At 30.9% G+C, this 19,850-nt stretch overlaps 1 protein-coding gene across 1 annotated transcript; it reads right to left on the bottom strand.

Moving 5' to 3' along the window:
- Positions 1-14,231: 14,231 nt before the first annotated feature.
- Positions 14,232-16,031, bottom strand: LOC109801408 (CLAVATA3/ESR (CLE)-related protein 9). Its single transcript, XM_020362465.3, has one exon. It carries the CDS (start codon positions 15,518-15,520, stop codon positions 15,203-15,205), a length of 318 nt encoding a protein of 105 aa, XP_020218054.1. The 5' UTR covers positions 15,521-16,031; the 3' UTR covers positions 14,232-15,202.
- Between the last annotated feature and the right edge of the window lie 3,819 nt (positions 16,032-19,850).

Raw genomic sequence — 19,850 nt, 5'->3', positions numbered from 1 at the left:
AATTTATTTCTCTCATGGGAATGTGCTCAACAGGTAAAGGACTACTCAGCCTTGGGAAATGCTTTGTTTGGTTGGACAAGTAATTTAGATCCTTGCTAAGTACGTAGTTGCAGTTGTATTATTATTATTATCAAGCTGAGAACCAACAGGTCCTTGGTACCAAAATCCTCAACCTATCTACTACAACTCCCAATAGTCTAGATTAATTGAATTAAGTTTGGTTTTACTACTTGTTGCATTTTATCTTTAGTTTGAGTTCCAAGTTACATAACAAAATTTGTGTCTTATGTTAATAGAATTGTGGATAGTAACTACTTGCTTAATTGGCTTGCGTGTAAAATCTAATCAATATTTGCCAAGTCCTATTAAGAAGACTCATACACTACTAACTAGAAGTTGATATTGGTATAGTTGTTAAAGGATCAAGATCAACTTATATTATTTCTTGAAAAATATAGTCAGTAATACAAGGTATCACATGATTAAAAGAATAGGGACAAGAGATGTTTTTAGAAGTCGTTACCAAAGCATGAGCTACTAAGTTTGTCTGCCATCTTGCAATGCCCACATGAAAGTGTGGTAAAGATTTAATAATTTTTTACATAAAGTCATGATATTCCCAAATTCAAAATAGTTTAGAGTGTCTCTCCTAACTTCATCTAAACATATGCTTACAATTGAGCTAAAAGAAAATTGGAGGCTCATCTTCCTTTATGATTCAGTTAATAGCCACTAGAAGAGCATAAGTTTCTCCTTCACACATATATCTATCTCAAAACTTTTGTTTTCATTGAAAAAAGTTGTAACACCCCAATTTTCAAAAAGGTTATTATTATTATTATTATTATTATTATTAGATGGTATTTGGTCATAATTATTTTAATAATTATAGAGGAATATTATTTTGTACGTTTTAAATAATTATTATTTTGGACAATTATTTTGTACGTATTAAATAAGTATTTTTATTAGTATTTTTAAATAAATATTTATATGTTTTAAGAGAAGGTTGATTTTATATGATATTTTGTTATTGAAATTATATTATTATATTTAGGGTCAGAAATATATTATTATTATAGAGAAAAAATATTTTATAATATACATGTATTTATTTTATTTAATTATTTTGAGGAAAATTAGAAGTGGGTTAGAAGAGAAGGAAAATGGGTTGGGTTGACCCAGTCCAATGGATTAATTTTAAGAAAGGAATCAGGTGGTGTTAACCCTATCTGCCTCATTTGCGTTCTGAAGGGTTAGGGAAAAAAAAGAGGAGAAACAAAGCGCTCTAAGGAAGAGTACTCAGGAACGATCTTAGATCACACCAAGACCATTCATCTTCTGCTCATCCAGGTACGGGGGAGATGGGTTTCTTCATATGTGAATATAGGGGTGTTCGGGTAGTGAGGGCAATCCCTAAGTCCCTCTAGGAACTCTATTTAAAATTCTGAACGATTATCTGTGCAATCGATGTTCTAAATTCTTAATTCATTTGGAAGAACTTATTTCTTGAATTGTCTTTGAATTCCATTGGGACTTTCTTGTTAATTCTTTATCCTTAAATTTGATGACTTGAATTTTATGTGTTAAGAAGAGTTTAGATTTTTTTTTGTAAAACCAATGGAAACCAATTTTTGAGGCTTGAGATGTGTATGGATTGATTTGGAACGTATGAAGAATATAAATGGAGTTAAACTGAACCAACGGGGTGTAGAAGTAGTGAAAATTGGTAAAAACCTTGTTGGAACTCGTAAAACGCAGGTTTAATTACACAGAGGGGAGTCTGGGCAGAGATTTGGGCGCTCAGCGCCAGTTTTGGGCATCGGGCGTCGGGACCCCGACATACGTTTGTAATTTTGCGATATCTTTCTGTGTAGTTATCCAAATCGAGTGCCGTTTGTTTTGTTAGAAACTAGACATCTGGGGCTACCATTTAGACACAAGAATCGTGTAAAAATATTAATATTTGATCAAGTTATGTGAGTTGCAATTTGAGCCTTCCAATCTGTGTGCGAACCACAACATCAATTTTTGTGAGCCCTGAATGGTAACCTAAAAGACTTTATTAGGATTTGTGTTCTTCATGAAAGTTGTAGATATTGATGTTAGGATTCTAATGGAGTTGGTATCACTTAGAAAGGATATGTATATCTCGAGTTATGGTTAAATTATTAACTGAATGTCATAGATATTGTGATGTGTGTGAAGAATTATGCAAAATTTGTGGTCTATAATGTTGATAACTTAATGATAGGTACCTAGCATGTGAGGATGATATTGCATGGATTGTTATTGACATGTGATGATGTTATATAATGGAGATGCATTAATTATGAGTTACGTGGGATGCATGAGTTGCATGAGACTTATGAGTTGCATGTGGTGCTTGAGAAGCCAGACGTGGCTATATTGCATTGGACCCTGGTCCCAGAGAGGGGTTGAGACAGGGGGGACCATGACGGGAGGCATTCCATGCGTGGGCCGTTGGGTGTTTAACTGCGCAGCTCACTGGCCACAGAGGGTTTAACGGTGGGTGGATTGCCTTTGCACGGGCCACTGGGTGTTTAACCGTGCAACATACCGGCCCTGGGAGGGTGTGAGAACGGTATGTCCGCATTGGCAACAACTAAGGGAATTGACGAGGTACGCCCATTGTGCGGAGTGCCAAGTTGAGACTCTTAGGAGAGGAGATGTGTATGAGCATATAGTGAGCATGTGTATGAAAGCTTGTATGATTGAAAAAAAATGATGTTTAGTAATTATATGAGATGTATTTGTTGTTTATAGTTAATGATGATATTTTGGTGCACGGTGTGGGGTGGGAATTGGGTAGCTCTATGTTCATATATGATGTTATCTATCTCTCACCGTCCTGTTTTTATGTGGTTTTTTTTTAGGTGAAGATGAAGGCACTCATAGTGTTGAGTTCTAAAGGGAAAGGGTTCTGCTCTGATAGGATGTGACATTGGGGCATGAATTTAGGATGCTTTAGTTATGAATTGTTATTTGTCGTTTGAGGAGACTTATTTTTAAGAGTTTTATATTCACCTTATATTTGTAAATTCTGGATCCCTTTCATTTTTCTTTAAAGACCTTGATAATTTTCTTTTAAGAGTAAAACTTTATTATTATTATTATTATTATTTCTATTTATTTCAAGACTTGTGAACCTATGAGTTTTTATTAAAATATGTGGACCCTTCTTGATGTTATATTTATTGAATTATTCTTATTGTTGTTACTTATCTATTATGGGGTAGAAGGGTGTCACAAAAGTTGTGTCCAATTAAATTTTAAAGTCCTAGGTAGAGCTAAGGGCCATTTGTAATGTTGCCTACAATGTGGGATGAGTCAAATCATTAACCTTTTGTTTAGCTTTCATCCATTCATTTAGAACCTCTTTAGCCTTGTGCATGATGCTCCTTGAATTGAGATTTTTGTCTACATATATTAACATGTTTATGTTCTTCCAAATGCATCAATGAGTTAAAGACAAAGTCTAAGACATGTTTTTTTTTTCTTTCTTGTCCAAAAAAATCAGAAACAACATCAATGAATGACAATTTTAGGTATGCAAGTTTGGAAGAGGTCCTAGAGGTCCATTGTGAGCCAAATTTTTTTTGATGTAGTCATAACTAAGGAATATGTGCCAACTATTCTTGAGGTTTGTTTCACAAAAGGTACAAGTGGTCAGACAACTTACACCATTTTTACTTGCAGTTTTGTTTGAGTAGGGAGGCAATCTCTATAAGTTTTCCCAATGAAAATTTTCACTTTTGGGGGAATTTATTATTGTTAACTAAGATGATAATAATATATTGAAATGACGACAAAACATTGAGACTATTGTGTGAGTTGACTAATGATCAAATCTCATATGTTATGAATTTGAGATATCAAGTCAGGCACACAAGTATAAATATTAGGAATAAGTATTTATATTAGATGGATCTACTATGAGAAGACCTCATAATAAGTTATACAAATTCTATATAAGCGATTCTCATGGTGATCATGGTAGAGTAGTCATTCGACTTGAAGTCACTACAATTCTTATATGTAAAACTTGTAGGTTTTAATGCTATCAAATGTTATTCATAATAGAATAATTATAAAAATGAAAATTGAGTCTGTAATGAATCATTTGAAGGGATGTGAGTGATGTAAAAAAGATTTTTCAATCTTGTATAATAAAAGTTGTGCCTTGGACCTCTCGATAAATCAAGACATGAAATATGTGTGGTCATGCATGAAGGGGCCAATATGAGATATTGTCATATTGGACCTATATATTGATGTTTAAAGGCTTTTGTTAAATACACCTTCACTAGTTAATAATACACCTTCAACCCTTTTTTTTATCCCCTAAATATCCGTTTCCAAAAGAGAAAAGTTTTAGCTACGAAAAGTATTTTTTAGAAGCAAAATAATACACTTCCAAAAAGTACTTTTTGGTAGTTAAATAAATTTGCTCTTCTATAAAGTATATTTTTCTCTTCCAAAAAATATGTAACGACCCGGCTGGTCACTACACACACCACTGTACACCAGAAACGCCAGACAGAAAGGACAAATATATAAATATAGGGTCTAGAATATAAATATATACAAAGTCCCTATCCGACTAGAATTAGAGTGTACAAAAAACAAAATACATTATCAACGGCTACACCAAGTAGCTGAAAACAACAAAGCATCAACAAGGATCCAGCTCCGCCTGCCAGATGCAGACTCACCACTAGCCACCCGCCTAACCCTGCTCTGCTCCCATACATAGTATGATCATCGCAGTCCAAACCACATGGAAACAACAAAGGGTAAACTAGTGAAAAGAAATAACATACATATATATAAATATATGAATAGTAAACAGCTACCATCAGCACAGCAAATCAACACATCAATCAATTTAACAAAATTCATTTAAAGTACCACATCATTTAGCCATAACAGCACACATCTCACATCATCAGCAAGCAACTCATCGATCTTACAGCGTAATCAGCAATAAGCACATAATGCGTCGTCACGCATATCACCTCGGAGATCTCCTACAACACCTCAGCCTTTCGGCCTACAACACCTCAGCCTTTTGGCCTACAACACCTCAGCCTTTCGGCCTACAACACCTCAGCCTTTCGGCCTACAACATCCAATATCAACACACAGTATAACACAACTGTACAGCTCAACATATCAACTCACAACAGTATTCAACTGATACAACTCAACAAAATCAACTTACGACAGCATACAACTGATATAACACAACATATCAACTTACAATAATTTACAATTGGCACAACTCAACATCAACAAGCAGCATTATCCACAAGTCATCAAATTATAATCAACAGCTTTTACTTGAACTCAACATAAACAACCTCTAACATCCATTAGTGAAGTTACATCTCCGTGCCCGGCGCACTCGTGGTTGCGCCCAGCGCAGTGCAACCAGAGAACACCAGGGGGCCAACGCGCCCAGCGCAAGCACGCCCGCGCCCGGCGGGACCCAGCCAGAGAGTTCAAGGCTCACTCGCGCCTGGCGCAATACCAATTGCGCTCGGTGCCCACAAGGCAGAGACTCCCAAGGAGTCTCACGCCCAGCGCGACAAGGGCCGCGCTCAGCGCAGCACATCAAAATCAGCATTCAGTACAGCTAGGTACTATACAACACAACTTACTACTCACAACTCAGCTCAGCACGACAATATACATATATATCCATTACAGCGTAACATTTCATCATCAACAACATAAAATAGCATGATCAACAATTTCATAATGTACGACATGTTCAACACATAATACGACCCAATCCTCTTATTTACAACTCATCTATCTTGTCAAATTACCCACCCAAACAACACCAATCAACCTAAGTACTTAGAACAACTTTCAACCTAACCAAATCACTAAATGTGAAATGGTAACCTTCACAGAAAACAGCACATCATGAGTTATACTACTCCTACCATGCTCATCCTTATCTCATATGAAATATAATCAAATTTCCTACAACTCTCATGAAGACACCAAGTCTTAATTCATTCATCTACCTTGTTAAATATTCTAAAAACCGCAATAGCTATAGGTAAAGCTGGCAGCCTGACCCCTCTTCACTAAAACGGCCATATCTGGAGTTCTAAAACTCCTTTTTGAGTAATTCCAGTGCCATTGGAAAGCTAACATCCAAGGCTACAACTTTTATGAAGACTATAAAGTCAAATTCTGAAACACAAATTCGCGCGCGGCGCGTTAAGTACGCGCCCGGCGCAATTCTCAACCAGAGACCTGCAAATTCTATTGCGCCCAGCGTGATTCACCCAGAAATTGCCCATTTCAAGTCGCGCCCAGTGCGAAGAACTGCGCCCGGCGCGAATTCAAACGGAAACCCTTACCTGCTATGAAAATTTCACCAAAACCTGCGAAACTTAACAGAAAATACACATGCAATCCAGCCAAACGTTCCTATTTTCATCAAAGAGCCCAAAAATACCAGCTTTTCATGCATGCAATCACAAATCATCAAAATCCCGAAATTTCTTCCAAACTTCCGAAACCCCCAAAATCCCCATTTTTCAGCAACCCCAGCTCAAAAGCCAGCAATCATCAAACAACAAATGAGTTTAAGCACTGAGTCACAGTCAAGCACAGTAAAATAACTAGCTTCCCTTACCTCGGCGCGAGAATCTGAGCTCCGGGAAGAAAACGAGCTTGAACGGAGAAGAAAAGGGGAAGTAGGAGAAGCTTGAGGAAGCTCCGCACGGCTCAGCAAGAAACCCAGCACCACTACTCAGCTCCTAAGATTCACCACAGCCACTCATGATCAGAGAAAGGAAAATGGGGAAGAAGAGAGTGAAAATGAGGAGTGAGTAAGAGAAGTGAGTGAAAGAGAGTGGGGGAGAGAAAAATAAGGGAGGGGGTCTCACAAAATACTTTTTTGAAATTTTTTTTTTGCTTCTAGAAAATATTTTTTAGAAGTATATTTGTTTGCTTTCGAAAAGTATTTTCCGAAAGTATGTTTTAGTACCCTGAAACTCCAAGAGTAAACATATACTTCTAGAAAGTACTTTTTAGTAGAGGAAAAAAATACTTTTGAAAAGTACTTTTTGAAAGAGAAAAAATATACTTCCAGAAAGTATTTTCTAGAAGACAAAAATATACTTCCAAAAAGAGCTTTTCAGAAGAAAAATATTTTTACTCTTTTGAAAAGTACTTTTTGAAAATGTATTTTAAGAATCACAAAATACAATTTTAGAACACTAACAATAAAAATTATATTGTTTCTAATCAATAATTTATCATAAACTCAATAGGTCATGCATTTGAAAATGATATCTTCATAAAATTCACAACCTTGTATTCAATGTATGCAATATTGATGATAAAGTGAAAATTTGGGGTTTAAAAAATGTTGAAATTAAAAGCGCAACAGAATATGATTAAAATTAATAAACATGAATTTATGAGTGTCTTGATTATTGGAGAGAAAATCAAGAAATAAAAGGGAGACGTATAAAAAGTGATTAGAGAAAAATATAGTGCAAATAATTAAAAAAAAGTGGATGAAGAAGGGGTGATGATGAAGATAGTTTTTGGAAATAAAATTATTTAAATAAGGAAATAAGTTAAGGTTTTTAAGGATTTTTTTGAAAAAAAGTTGAAATGGGGAGCATATCTATTAGTAAGGGGAAGTGTATATAATATTTGTTTGTTTAAACATTTACTTGGATATTAAGAAATGTATGATTGGACTTAATGAAAATGATACTCGTATGTCTTGTGTTCAATAAAAGAATATGGATGAAACGAAAAATTATCTTACAATAATTATGGTTGTAGAAAAATAAAATCGAATCACTAATATATTCTCATTAATCAGGTAACAATGATGTATTGTTAGCTATCAATCTTTGTCTATTATATTTAATATAATGATATTTAAATATTATTGTCAATTAAGTTAGAATATATGGGATTACATGCATAAAGTAAATATTTTAAGCTAAATCATTAATTTAAATGTCATTTAATTTAAAGGCTATTAATTAAATGGACAACTTTACCAAAACAAAAACAATAATTTTACCATAAAAAATTTAAATGGACAAAATATTAGGCTTGTATTGTACAAACCCAACAAGGAGGAAATTCAGTCAACAACAGCCTATTAATAAACTAGTTAGCCTAATCTTACCTATTGATCCATAAGAGAAATAGAGAGTCTCTTAGTGTTTTGTGTTATCTCACAAAATTAATCATGTCCGCCCCATAACTAGTACTAATTCTTGCTTCAACATTGTTCACATGATTTAAGTAGAGACACATGCTTTTAGTATTTAATGGTCAAATGATTATTGCTACCGCATCCAAACAAAAATTATTCAATAAAATTTCTTAAAGCATGTTTCAAAGCTAAAAATTTTAATCCTTAATGTGATTCATAAAAATGTGAAATTGTTAGAAGATGAATTATTTTACTCATGAGATAACATTATTGAGTCAATCGTTCGAACCAAAGGATCTAAGCCGATTTGATTACAATGTCCCTAATCTTTGTGTAAATCTCTAATGAGGTGCTAGGAGGGTTCCATACCACTGAACATAGGGAAAATTGGGTTGTTAGTCAAATAATGCCTCATGTACCTTTGCCCATTAAGGATTTAAAAACATCAAAATTTGGGTCCTAATTTGTTGAGCATCGGGGAGTTACCACACATATACACATGTCTCCACATTGGTGAGATATTTTTCGATTTGGGCCCAAGCCCTCACGGTTTTGCTTTTGGACATGACCCAAAAGACCTCTCAACTAATGGAGACAATTGTGTGTATATAAACCCATGACCATCCTCTTGTTTGAACGATGTGGGACTTTACTCTGATACCACATGTCTCCACATTGATAAGATATTGTCCGCTTTGGGCCCAAGCCCTCACGATTTTGCTTTTGGACATGACCCAAAAGGCCTCTCAACTAATGGAGACAATTGTGTGTATATAAACCCATGGCCATCCTCTTGTTTGAACGATGTGGAACTTTGCTTGCATCCCAACAATTCTCCCCTCAAACAACTCTTGCAGCATGCCAGCCATCTTACTCGTCGAGCCGGTTACTTAATTAGGTCATCGGCTCTGATACCACTTGTTGAGCATCGGAGGGTTACCACACATATACACATGTCTCCACATTGGTAAGATATTGTCCGCTTTGGGCCCAAGCCTTCACGATTTTACTTTTGGATATCACCCAAAAGGCCTCTCAACTAATGGAGACAATTGTGTGTATATAAATCCATAGTTTGAACGATGTGGGACTTTGCTTGCATTCCAACATAATCCCATTAGGTGGGTTGAAAATCCTGCTAGTTGACAATTTTTGGAAAACTTCGTAATGTTGGTGTTAATTAGGGGTGGCTTAGCCTAGGGTAGCCCACCCAGCCCACTAGTGGCTGCAAATGGTGTGTGACAAAACATTTGTATTTTTTTTCATAGAAAGTGACTATTTTATGTCTGTTAAAGCAACAATTGACGTAGAAATTATTAACTTTTTACATTAGTTCTTGCAATTAAATGTTTGTTTTGCAGTAGTGTTGAGCCGATGTTGAAGGCCTAAAATAATAAAGAAGGGCCTTGTTACATCAGTTGAAAGGACTTTGGAGACCTAATATCTTATCTTTGTGGATAATAATGTAGGCCATAATGTCATAACCACTAGATACAATGGGAGACAACAAAAATTAATATACACTCTTAATTAGCTAAATCTTATTTAATTTGCCATACAAACAATCACTTGTTTTACAACTTGTCTTATTGATAATTGTGTGATATGATACTGTGTGATTATATGAAAAAACACTTAACCCTTTCATTTTTGTTTTAAAAGTATTCCCTATTCAATGTTCAATGTTGTTGGTTGTCATAACCATATTAATAATAATTTCATGTGATGTGCTAATTAAATTGCACTCAAATTATATTAGGGGTGTGTTTGTTTTTAATTGAATAGAACTGAACCACTTTAATAAAATTGATTCTTAATTCAATTTGTTTGATAAGTTAATAAAATTGATTCTTATTTAAGAGAGAGTCGAGTCTTGTATTATTCAATCAAACGAATTATTAGCTCTTTCATGTTGACTTCAATTAAGATGATTCAATTCAATTTAGTTCAATTAGGTTTGATTTTATTTTTCACACGGTGACAATTTATTTCTTAGAATCTTTATCTTGCCTAGTCCAATCGTTTGGAACTATGTTTTTCTTTGGCTCTTGGCAACTACGTACTCAAGGCATTCATTCTACTTGCACAGTTCACAATGTTTGTTCATGCTAGGCATTAGGCAAGTAAGTGCCAAAGTGCTACATGCTTTTGTATAAGCTTGCATGTCCTTTTGCCCACATCTATTGTCATGCATTTGTTTCACTTTCTTCACTCCTTTCGCCACATATCTCATCAACATTCCTTCATCACTTTTCTCACTACTTATTTCTCCTTCAATGCCCCTTCTCCACTCTTCTATTTTAGTTGCTTGAGATGACTAGTTTCGAATCTACTTTCACAACTATAATATTCGTAAAGATTGTTAATTAGCACAATTAGCTGTGTTTTTTTAATTAAAGAATGAAGGTTGATCTCTACTTTTTTTTTATTATAAACATATCAATGCAGTGTTTTAAAGATGATAATTAAAAAAATTGATCTCTATTTTGAATAAAAGTTATAACTAATGATATTATTTTGTTTCTAAAGAGATCAATAAGGTGAGAAAAAAGTTATACCTTGTTAAAAATTTTTTGGTAAAATAACTAATCTTTTGTATTACTATATATCTTCATTACATGTATGGCTTTCATGCTTTCACTTTTTCTTCGAGCAGTGGAAATTAAACACCATCTTGTGTTCTCTATCAATTAAAAGCTGATATAGTTATATTTTCATTTTTTAGTAAACTAATCTCAATTAAATTAATTTTCACTTATAACTTTTTCTTAACTATTATTCTTTTTATATTTTGTGTTTTGAAGTAAAGTATGTGCACTGAACACTTGTTAATTAGCTATTAATTATTTTCCTTTATAAAAAAAGATATTATGAGTTGAGTTTCAGTGAGACACTGAAGTCAAAATAAACCTCAAGGCTAAAAAAAATATATGCTTATACCAAGGAGGTTCTTGCACCGATAGCAAGTACCTAAATTTATGTTTATGTGGAATGAGTTATATCCTTAACAATTAAACCAATTTTTATTGATAATTTCTCATTTATTTATTCACTACTTAAGTACTTATATCCTAATCAAAGTATCTCCCTTAGAATTTAAAATAATCCCATTCTAGTAAAAGAAACAAGGCAGAACAATTGTTGAGGATAGAAAAGTTACAGTAAAAGTCGCGACCTGTCCTAATAATGTTGGACAGATTTATTAGAATTATAAATTAGAGTATATTCTCTAATTAAAAGTGACTTAATCGCTAATCTCTCTTAAAAAAATGACATGCTACTCTTAAATATCTTGTTTAAATTTTAATTCTTTTGAATGAATTATAAGTATTTCGTGATATGACTCCATTAATTCAAATCATGGATAAGGCTAGGTGGGTCACTCGACTATAACTTTGTTCAATAACAAATCAACGAATTTATAAACATTTTGCCAATTAATAACCGAAGCATTAACTTTTTTATGTTTGACTCATTAGCTTTTAAGATAGTTCAATGTACAAATATAATAACATTTTTGAATAATAATAATAATAATAATTTAATATATTTAAATTTTAAGCGATTTAGTTTTACCAAGTTATTTTTAACCTCAAATGCGTTTTTATCCTTAATTAATAACAGTTATGTCATTGTAGTCTCTCAAATATTATTAATTGAATAATTTTAATTTCTTAAGTATTGTAATTGTGTAATTTTGGTCTATCAATTTTTTATTGAATAATTTTAGTCTCTAAAGTATTATAATTGTATGATTTAATCTCTCATTTATTGCAATTATACAAATTTTTACCTATTTAAGTTAGATATATTAGTAAATTTAGTATTAATAAATATATGTCATTTAATACATGAATGAAATTATAATATATGTAACTTAAATAGGTAAAAAAAAATATATAATTAAAATACTTGAGAGACTAAAATTGTTCCATTAAAATTTTACAGGTCAAAATCACACAATTATAATACTAGAAGGATAAAAAACACAATTAAACCTTATTTTTAACTACATAGAAACACTTATACAAGTGTGTGAGATAAAGATGTCAAAATGAGTTAAATTTAATGGTCGGGGTCGAATCAGGTTAAGAAAAAAATACTGATTTTGGATAATTTTTTATCTAGTTCACTTAACTCATGTGCCAAACAAGTTCGAGTCTAAGTGAGCTGAGTTAACTCGTTTAACCCACTATTAAATATATATATATATATATATATATATATATATATATATATATATATTATGTTTTATGTAATTTTTAATTGAAATTTTGATTGATATTTCCTTATATATTTGTATTTAAATCCATGATAAACTTGATTTTTATATATAAAAAAATTATTATTTTATTTTATTTATTAAAAATAAAAACATGTAATTAATTTTTTATTTTAAAAAAATTTGGTGAGTCAACCCATCTAACTCACGAATTTATGATGGATTAAGTCGGGTTAAAATTTTTTTTACTTACCAGAAAGTAAGTTAGATTAGATTAACACATTTAAAGTATCAATGTATGATGAGTTAACATGTCATTTAACATCTCTACTCTCACTCTCTCACTCTTTGTGTATATATATAAGATTTACTACGTTACTACTTCAAGTATAATTCATTGAGCATAAAATGTTCGATTAATAATACAAGACTCACAACAACTTAGGTGACTCGTTAGTTTAATTAAGATGAGCTTAACTGCCGATCATATGATTTCGGTTATTTAATGAGTTCAACTAAACTTAAATTTGACCTCAGTTATGAATTAATACATTCGGAAAATATTAAAAAAAAATGGTTTGCAACAAATGGAAATAAATTATAACATTCATGTTAAAAAATTCCAGAAAATTATTATTATTAGAAGTTATTTTTCATAACTTGTTAATGACCAGTTTAAACATATTTTATTTATTTATAATACTTTATCAATGAAATTCACGTCTCACTAACACATATTAATTATTAATTATCAATTTTGAAATATTATGTAAACTATTATATGTATGAGAAAAAAATTAGAGACACAGAAAATTTTGGCACCAAAACAAATTAGGATTACGGGGTGATTATATCCTAAGAATATGAAAACTCACAACACTTACCAAACACGAGATACCTCAAATCAAACTCATGCCAAGACGATCAAGTGCATGAACTCTTCACAACGTTTATCAGGAATGCTTTTACATATCCTATGTTACATTTTTAAACTTGTTATTATTTGTGCTTTGGAAACCTTGCTTCTTTTATATATATAGATATACATGCTGTTTGTCACTTACAAGCACAAATTAACTATTCTTGTTAAGTATATTTTCTTATCATCAATCTTTCCACTTCTAAGTATGATGAATGATGATCCTTTTAATTATAACCACACACTGAATGCCACACAAATATAAGACTTGTAATTTCTCTCCTGTTTCATTTTCAAGTCACAACTGTTCATATATCCATTTTAAAAACATTGCGTTCTTCATTTCCTTTTCCCGGTTTTTGCTGTTAACGATCCTCCTAACGTTTGTTGGAATAGAAAAAAAATAACAGCAATTCTAGGGAAAAGTACTCATACATACAAGTAGGAGTTTAATCATCACATTTAGAATATTTTCTATACGAAGAGTACCCGTAGATTGATGTTTCTTTTTTGTTTGTCCAAATTCACTTAACTAGGTAGCCAAGTAGGCCTACCCCTAAAATCCATATCCACATATTCTAGAGGCTAGTGCTGAGGTTCCACCTGTTTCTATGACCTAATTAAGCAGAAACTTGCAAACCACGTTTCACACCGAAATTGATTCCTATTAAGCATGCACCCATCTGCATTTGTTGGGAAGATATTGTATGAATTTTAATAGTGATTGATGTACATTTTCAATCATAGTGGACAGGAATTATACACACCCAACTGTATCAAATAAATTGAGAAATATGTATAACTTGTCAAAATAATGATAATAATAATATGATACACGTAAGCATAATAAAAAAACAACATAGGGGAAGCCATGCATATCCATTAAATCAAATATTAACTATAAAGGAATATTTAGAAATTAAAAAGACAAAATGTTGCTGACCGACATGGTGTAAAGAATGAGCCCAATTTGACCTGAGAAACAGACCGAAACCATAAATAGATACGTCCTTGTCCTTTGGTGGCTCCATATTAATGAAACTCATGGGGTCATCGTGACCTACAACTCCAACCATATTCTCTTCAAAGCTGCCCCATAAAGGACCATTTCCATGCTTGTTTTCAGATTCAGCCCTTCTTTTCTACAACATTCTCTATCCTCTCTCAAACCCTAGTCCTTAATTACATGACCACAAAACCAAAAACAAGCATGGAAATGGCCAAAAGGGTATTGCCCAATAATACTAAAGTGAAAAGAAAAAAAGTTAAATACAATATACAATTTTTGTCACACAAAAAATAAAAGACAAGCTTATAGAACCTTCATCTAAGTATCATATTAATCTTGGTTCTGAGCTTCTGATAACTCCAACATGTCATTGATGCTTTAATCGATAGTATATCGGATCTCCCACTTTTTTTTCAACCCAAAAAAAAGATAATATTAATCATGGTTCTTGGAGACTGAACAGGTAACCTCCCCAAAGATTGTTTCTTTCTGCATGCCATAGTAGCTCTAGCCATTGATACATGAATATTCCATCTTCTTGCCATGTGGGTATGCAAGAACTTGATGAAGATTAAACGTGTGTTTAGAGCCATAAAGGTTACCAAGAAAGGTGGTAGTCATGAACAGTGAAGAAAGAATCAAAGGGTTTTGACTTAATTCACAAAAGGGTGAGATGAAATTGGTTTATTGAAGTTGTACATGCTGGTTCTAGAACAAAGATATATATATATATATATATATATATATATATATATATATATATATATATGCCTAATAAGGATGTTAACTGTGGTGAAATTGGTGGCTAGGGAATTGGTATAATCAATTGTGAAGTGGGTTTGGCCCAGATGGAACTAGTCTCTTCTCTGCACCAAATCTTGGGTCAATTCCATTCTCCTTGGAGGGTGGAACTGCTTGAGTTAGTAGTCTTTGATGGATCCTTTGAAGTGAAATGCACAAGGAACGTGTGTTTCTCTTGGTAAAAGAGTCACAGTAACGAAAGTGGGGGTGATGGTTGTTACCTGAGGAAGTGGAAGACGATGGAACTTTGCAATTGGCTGAAGAGAAAAGAAAGAGGAGGAGGAGGAGCAAGAGGATCATAAGCTTGCCACATGTGGTTGAAGATAGAGAGCTCTTCATTTCCGAAACAGAGGAAAACAGGGGAGAAAACTAAAGTGATTGATACTTGTGAAGGTGTTAAGGGAAAAAATAGAGAAAAAAAAGGGGGTGAAGTGACCTTAGGGAAATGAAGAGTGTTAATGCAAAGCAAGAGACACATGAGGGTGTGTAATGACCGAGAAAACGGAGGGGCCTCACTCAATTAATTTTGGGTTTTGTGTATTTAGTCATCAATCACATCTCATCATCAAAGGAGTCATGAAGTTTATATGTGTATGTAGGAGGAGAGAGTTGGGATGGGGCTGGCTACATTAACGTGGAATTCAAAGGCTTGTGACTTCCCGGCTTAGCCAAACAAGGGAAAGTTGGAAGAAATGGAGAAAGGACCCATTTTAGGTTTCATGCTTTTAATGAATATAGTTATGTGTGTGGATGCTTGTGTTTGACTAGTTGGTAACCATGACGTAAACCTAAAATAATCTCTTACATTATTTCCTGATGTTATTGTTTGACTTGCAAAATAAAGAAAGAAAAAAAAAAGATTTTCTACTCTAGTAATAAAAGATGATTCTTTCCATACACACTAGACACTATAAATAGAGTGCAATACTAATATACTCAGTGTAAATTTATTTTATGTTGTCAATCATTTAAATGTTATTGTAAATATGATTGAGGGAGGGAGCAAATTTCCAAATTGTATGGGCTCCTAGTTGTTGGATTCATGCAGAGTATGGGTTTTTTTTATATATAATTTTTTTCATCTGGTCTACTGTATGGGTATGACATGAAATTTGAATAGGGTGCACATGTGCAATTAATATATGATGAGATGCAATATATAAGTACCTTGCAACACATCTTAAAATACAGAAAAACCTATCAAGTCAAATAACTAATGACAAAGCAAATGTTCATAAAATAGGAACATTTGTACTCTTTTACTCAATTCATCTAATAATAATAAAAGTTGTCGTTATGATTTTTACACCGCGCGAAAAGGTTAATGAATAAATAAAAGACACCAACAATTTAACAAAATTTGATTTTGGTCTGTAAAATATATATATTTTTAAAAATTTTATTGTTTTAAAATCTAATATTACTATTTTTAGTTCTTAACCTTTATTTTAAGGTAGATAAATAATATTTTTTAAATTTTTATAAAAAAAAAATAGAGATACCTCTTACTATAACGTGCTATCAATATAACTATGAACATTATTAGAATGGTCACACAATTTTTTAATAAATATATAAGTAGTTAACAAAAGTTTCATAATAGTAAAGATTAAAGATAATAATTTTAAATTTTAAAAAAATAATAAATAATTCTTTTTATCAAAATCAAAGTTCTCTCATTTTATAAAAGCTAAAATCATATTATAAAGATATAATATTATTAGAAGTACAAAATGAAAAAAAATAATTAATATTATATTAAAACGTTAAAATAACACTTATTTTTAAACTTTTTTTTATTCTTATAAAACACTTATTATGAGATTGAGAAAATATCATTTATATAATTGTGTAAAAAGTCTTTTTATTACAAGCATGAATATTAAAGGTTGGTTCCTATAAAGGAGAAGTTTTTACTTTCAAGTCAATCCTGAGTTTTTTGTGTCTTGAGTGAAGTGAAAGATAATATCCTCATAAATATTTAAATATTATTTATGATTCTAATTTCTAAGCCTAAAAGTATAATATACAAACAATTAAATATAGTTGCATAAAAAAAGTTAAACATACAATACATTCTTACAAGAGTATGAATTAACATTATGCAAAAAAAAAAAAAAAATCAATTATGATGACATATTATAAAGAAGTTCACAATTGAAGGATGAAGATTCATAATGAAATTTTAAGATTTAATCAGAGTTAATTAGGTCATGATTTAAAAAATAGAAAGAAAATCAAATAAATTAGAGATAAATAAAAAATAAATTAGAGATAAATAAAAAAGAAAAAATTAAAGATAATTTTTATTTATTATCTTACGTTAAATTATTGATAAATTTTTGTTGACTAGTGAAATAATTGATTTTAGTTCATTTTTTGTAATTATTTTACTTTATCTGATAGATTTTTAATATTTTTTTTTATATTATATAAACTAAATAATATTTTTTTACCCCTTCAACAATGGAACCCTAGATCCCAACCCATCTTCAGGAACGCCACTATTTGCTTTCACATGTTGGAAAGATGGACGAATTATGTTGCTCTTTGCAAACTTATATAGATAAAGAGTATAATATTTTCATTTATTTTATATATTAAAATATATAATCTAATCTATTTAATTTATATTATTAAGATAAATTTTATTTCCCTTTTTTAAGAAATATAAATATTATTTTCACCATTATCTATATTCATATGTTAAAATATAAATTAAATTAATTTTTTTATTTCTTAGAAATATTAATATTATATTATTTTCCTCCTGTTATATTAAAATATACAATTAAAGTATTTAACTTAACATTAATAAAAAATATTTATTACAAGATTTTAAAATATATTTTTTATTTAAATATATGTTAGTGTAAATGATATGATGGAAACTTTGTATTTGAGGGCAGTTAGTTTGTTTTCTTTCCTCTTTTTATTGTTTCTATTTTCTCACTAGCAAAAAAAATGATGTTTTGGTAATATATTTTTTTAATTGAACTTTAATGAAAATTAAAAAAATGAGTAAAGTGTCGTCCAATAAAATTTGCTGAGGAAATTGTAATTTTTAACATAAAAATGAGAACGAGGGAAGAGGAGTGTAATTTTCTCTCTCTATATATATATAATCCTTCAATTCTTTCTATATTCTCTTAGTTGTAATCTTTCTTACTATTGCTAGAATCGTAAAATCAAATTAAAATATCTATTTATTAGTCATCGCAAATTTCTTTGTAATATTTGTCACTATCATTATTTTTTTTTCTTTCATTACAAAAAATTGAGAGCTCAAGATGAATGTTTAAAAATAAACAATTAGGTATTATTATTTCATTTCATTATCATTTATTTAATAAAAGATTTATAATCATTTTTGTTCATAGACATGATTCATGAAGTATCCCAAAACTGTCAACTAATAACTTGTCTACACTAACAAGACAGAACGTGACTTTCATTGGTCGAACATTATTTTAGCACATATGAGAGATCCATAATTTGAATCATAAATTATAATTTAGTTTTTTGTCTATACTTGTCTAATTGTTTGGATTTGAACATGTTGTACAAAAAATAACTTTCTGATCAACCAAAATGGAAAAGAAATAAACAAATTAGACTTGATATTGATTCTCAAAAGGATGCATACTTTGATAAATTTTTTTGTTAAGCATCCTATAAATCTTGTTCGAAATGATGCAAATATATATAATCTAGATTCTAAAGCTAAAAAAATTTGAGAATTAAGAACTATACAATAATAATGAAGAATAAGATATTTTAGTTGAAAATAATGAAATGAAAATGATCATCATGATAAAATTGAATATATTAATGATAAAAATTAACATATTCACACTAACAACCTATTCAGTATAGTTAATCAGACACTTATGATCTAAGAACATAAAATAATCTTATAAGTGATTTACATGATAAATTACTAAAAAATATTACTAAATGAGATATGTCTATTGCAAATGGTCCTAAAAATATTTTTGATATCTTAATAATTTTACAAAAAAAATAAAAGAATAATACTTAAATAATTGGAAATAGTATATTTTTAGTTAATTTGTCAAAACCTTAAAAAAAATCAGGAGATCGACCTAAATATAGATATCATGTATGATAGATAAACATGTTCAAAATGAGTATAACTAATTGTTAAACATGACTTCTCGTTATTGAGCTATGAAAGTTTCGGTGAAGAAGAAAAGAAAAACGACCTTGGCAAAAGTCAGATACCTAAAAATTTGTGTAAGACTTTCTAATCTTGCATGAGTCTAACGTGCAGGGTCAAATTGTTTGATTAATATAAGGTTTTCTAAATGCACAAAAATAATAAATAAATCAAATTTGAAAGTTAAAATAGAGGGAAAATGTTTTGTGTGATTAAGTATACTTCAAATGCCATATTGTAAAAAATATATATGTGCGTGTGTGCGTGCGTGTGTGTAAAGAATTGAAAAGTTAACTCAAAGTATTAAATTTTAAAAAAATATTAAAAAAGGAAAATTTAAAAAGTTCAAAAAGAAAGAAGAACAAAATTATCAAAAGAAAACTCAAAGAAAATCATATGCTTTAAATACAAGAAATTAGGACATGAAAAAAGGTGAATGTCCTAACTCAAAATATAACAAGAAGAAAAAGAAGAATATAATGGCCATAT

The sequence above is a fragment of the Cajanus cajan genome, chromosome 11 (genome assembly GCF_000230855.2).
Source record: "Cajanus cajan strain Asha chromosome 11, NIPB_CcT2T_4, whole genome shotgun sequence".
NCBI classification, from domain to species: Eukaryota; Viridiplantae; Streptophyta; class Magnoliopsida; order Fabales; family Fabaceae; genus Cajanus; species Cajanus cajan.
The sequence above is the reverse complement of the archived record's forward strand: the minus strand, read 5'-3'. Positions and strand labels throughout refer to the sequence as shown.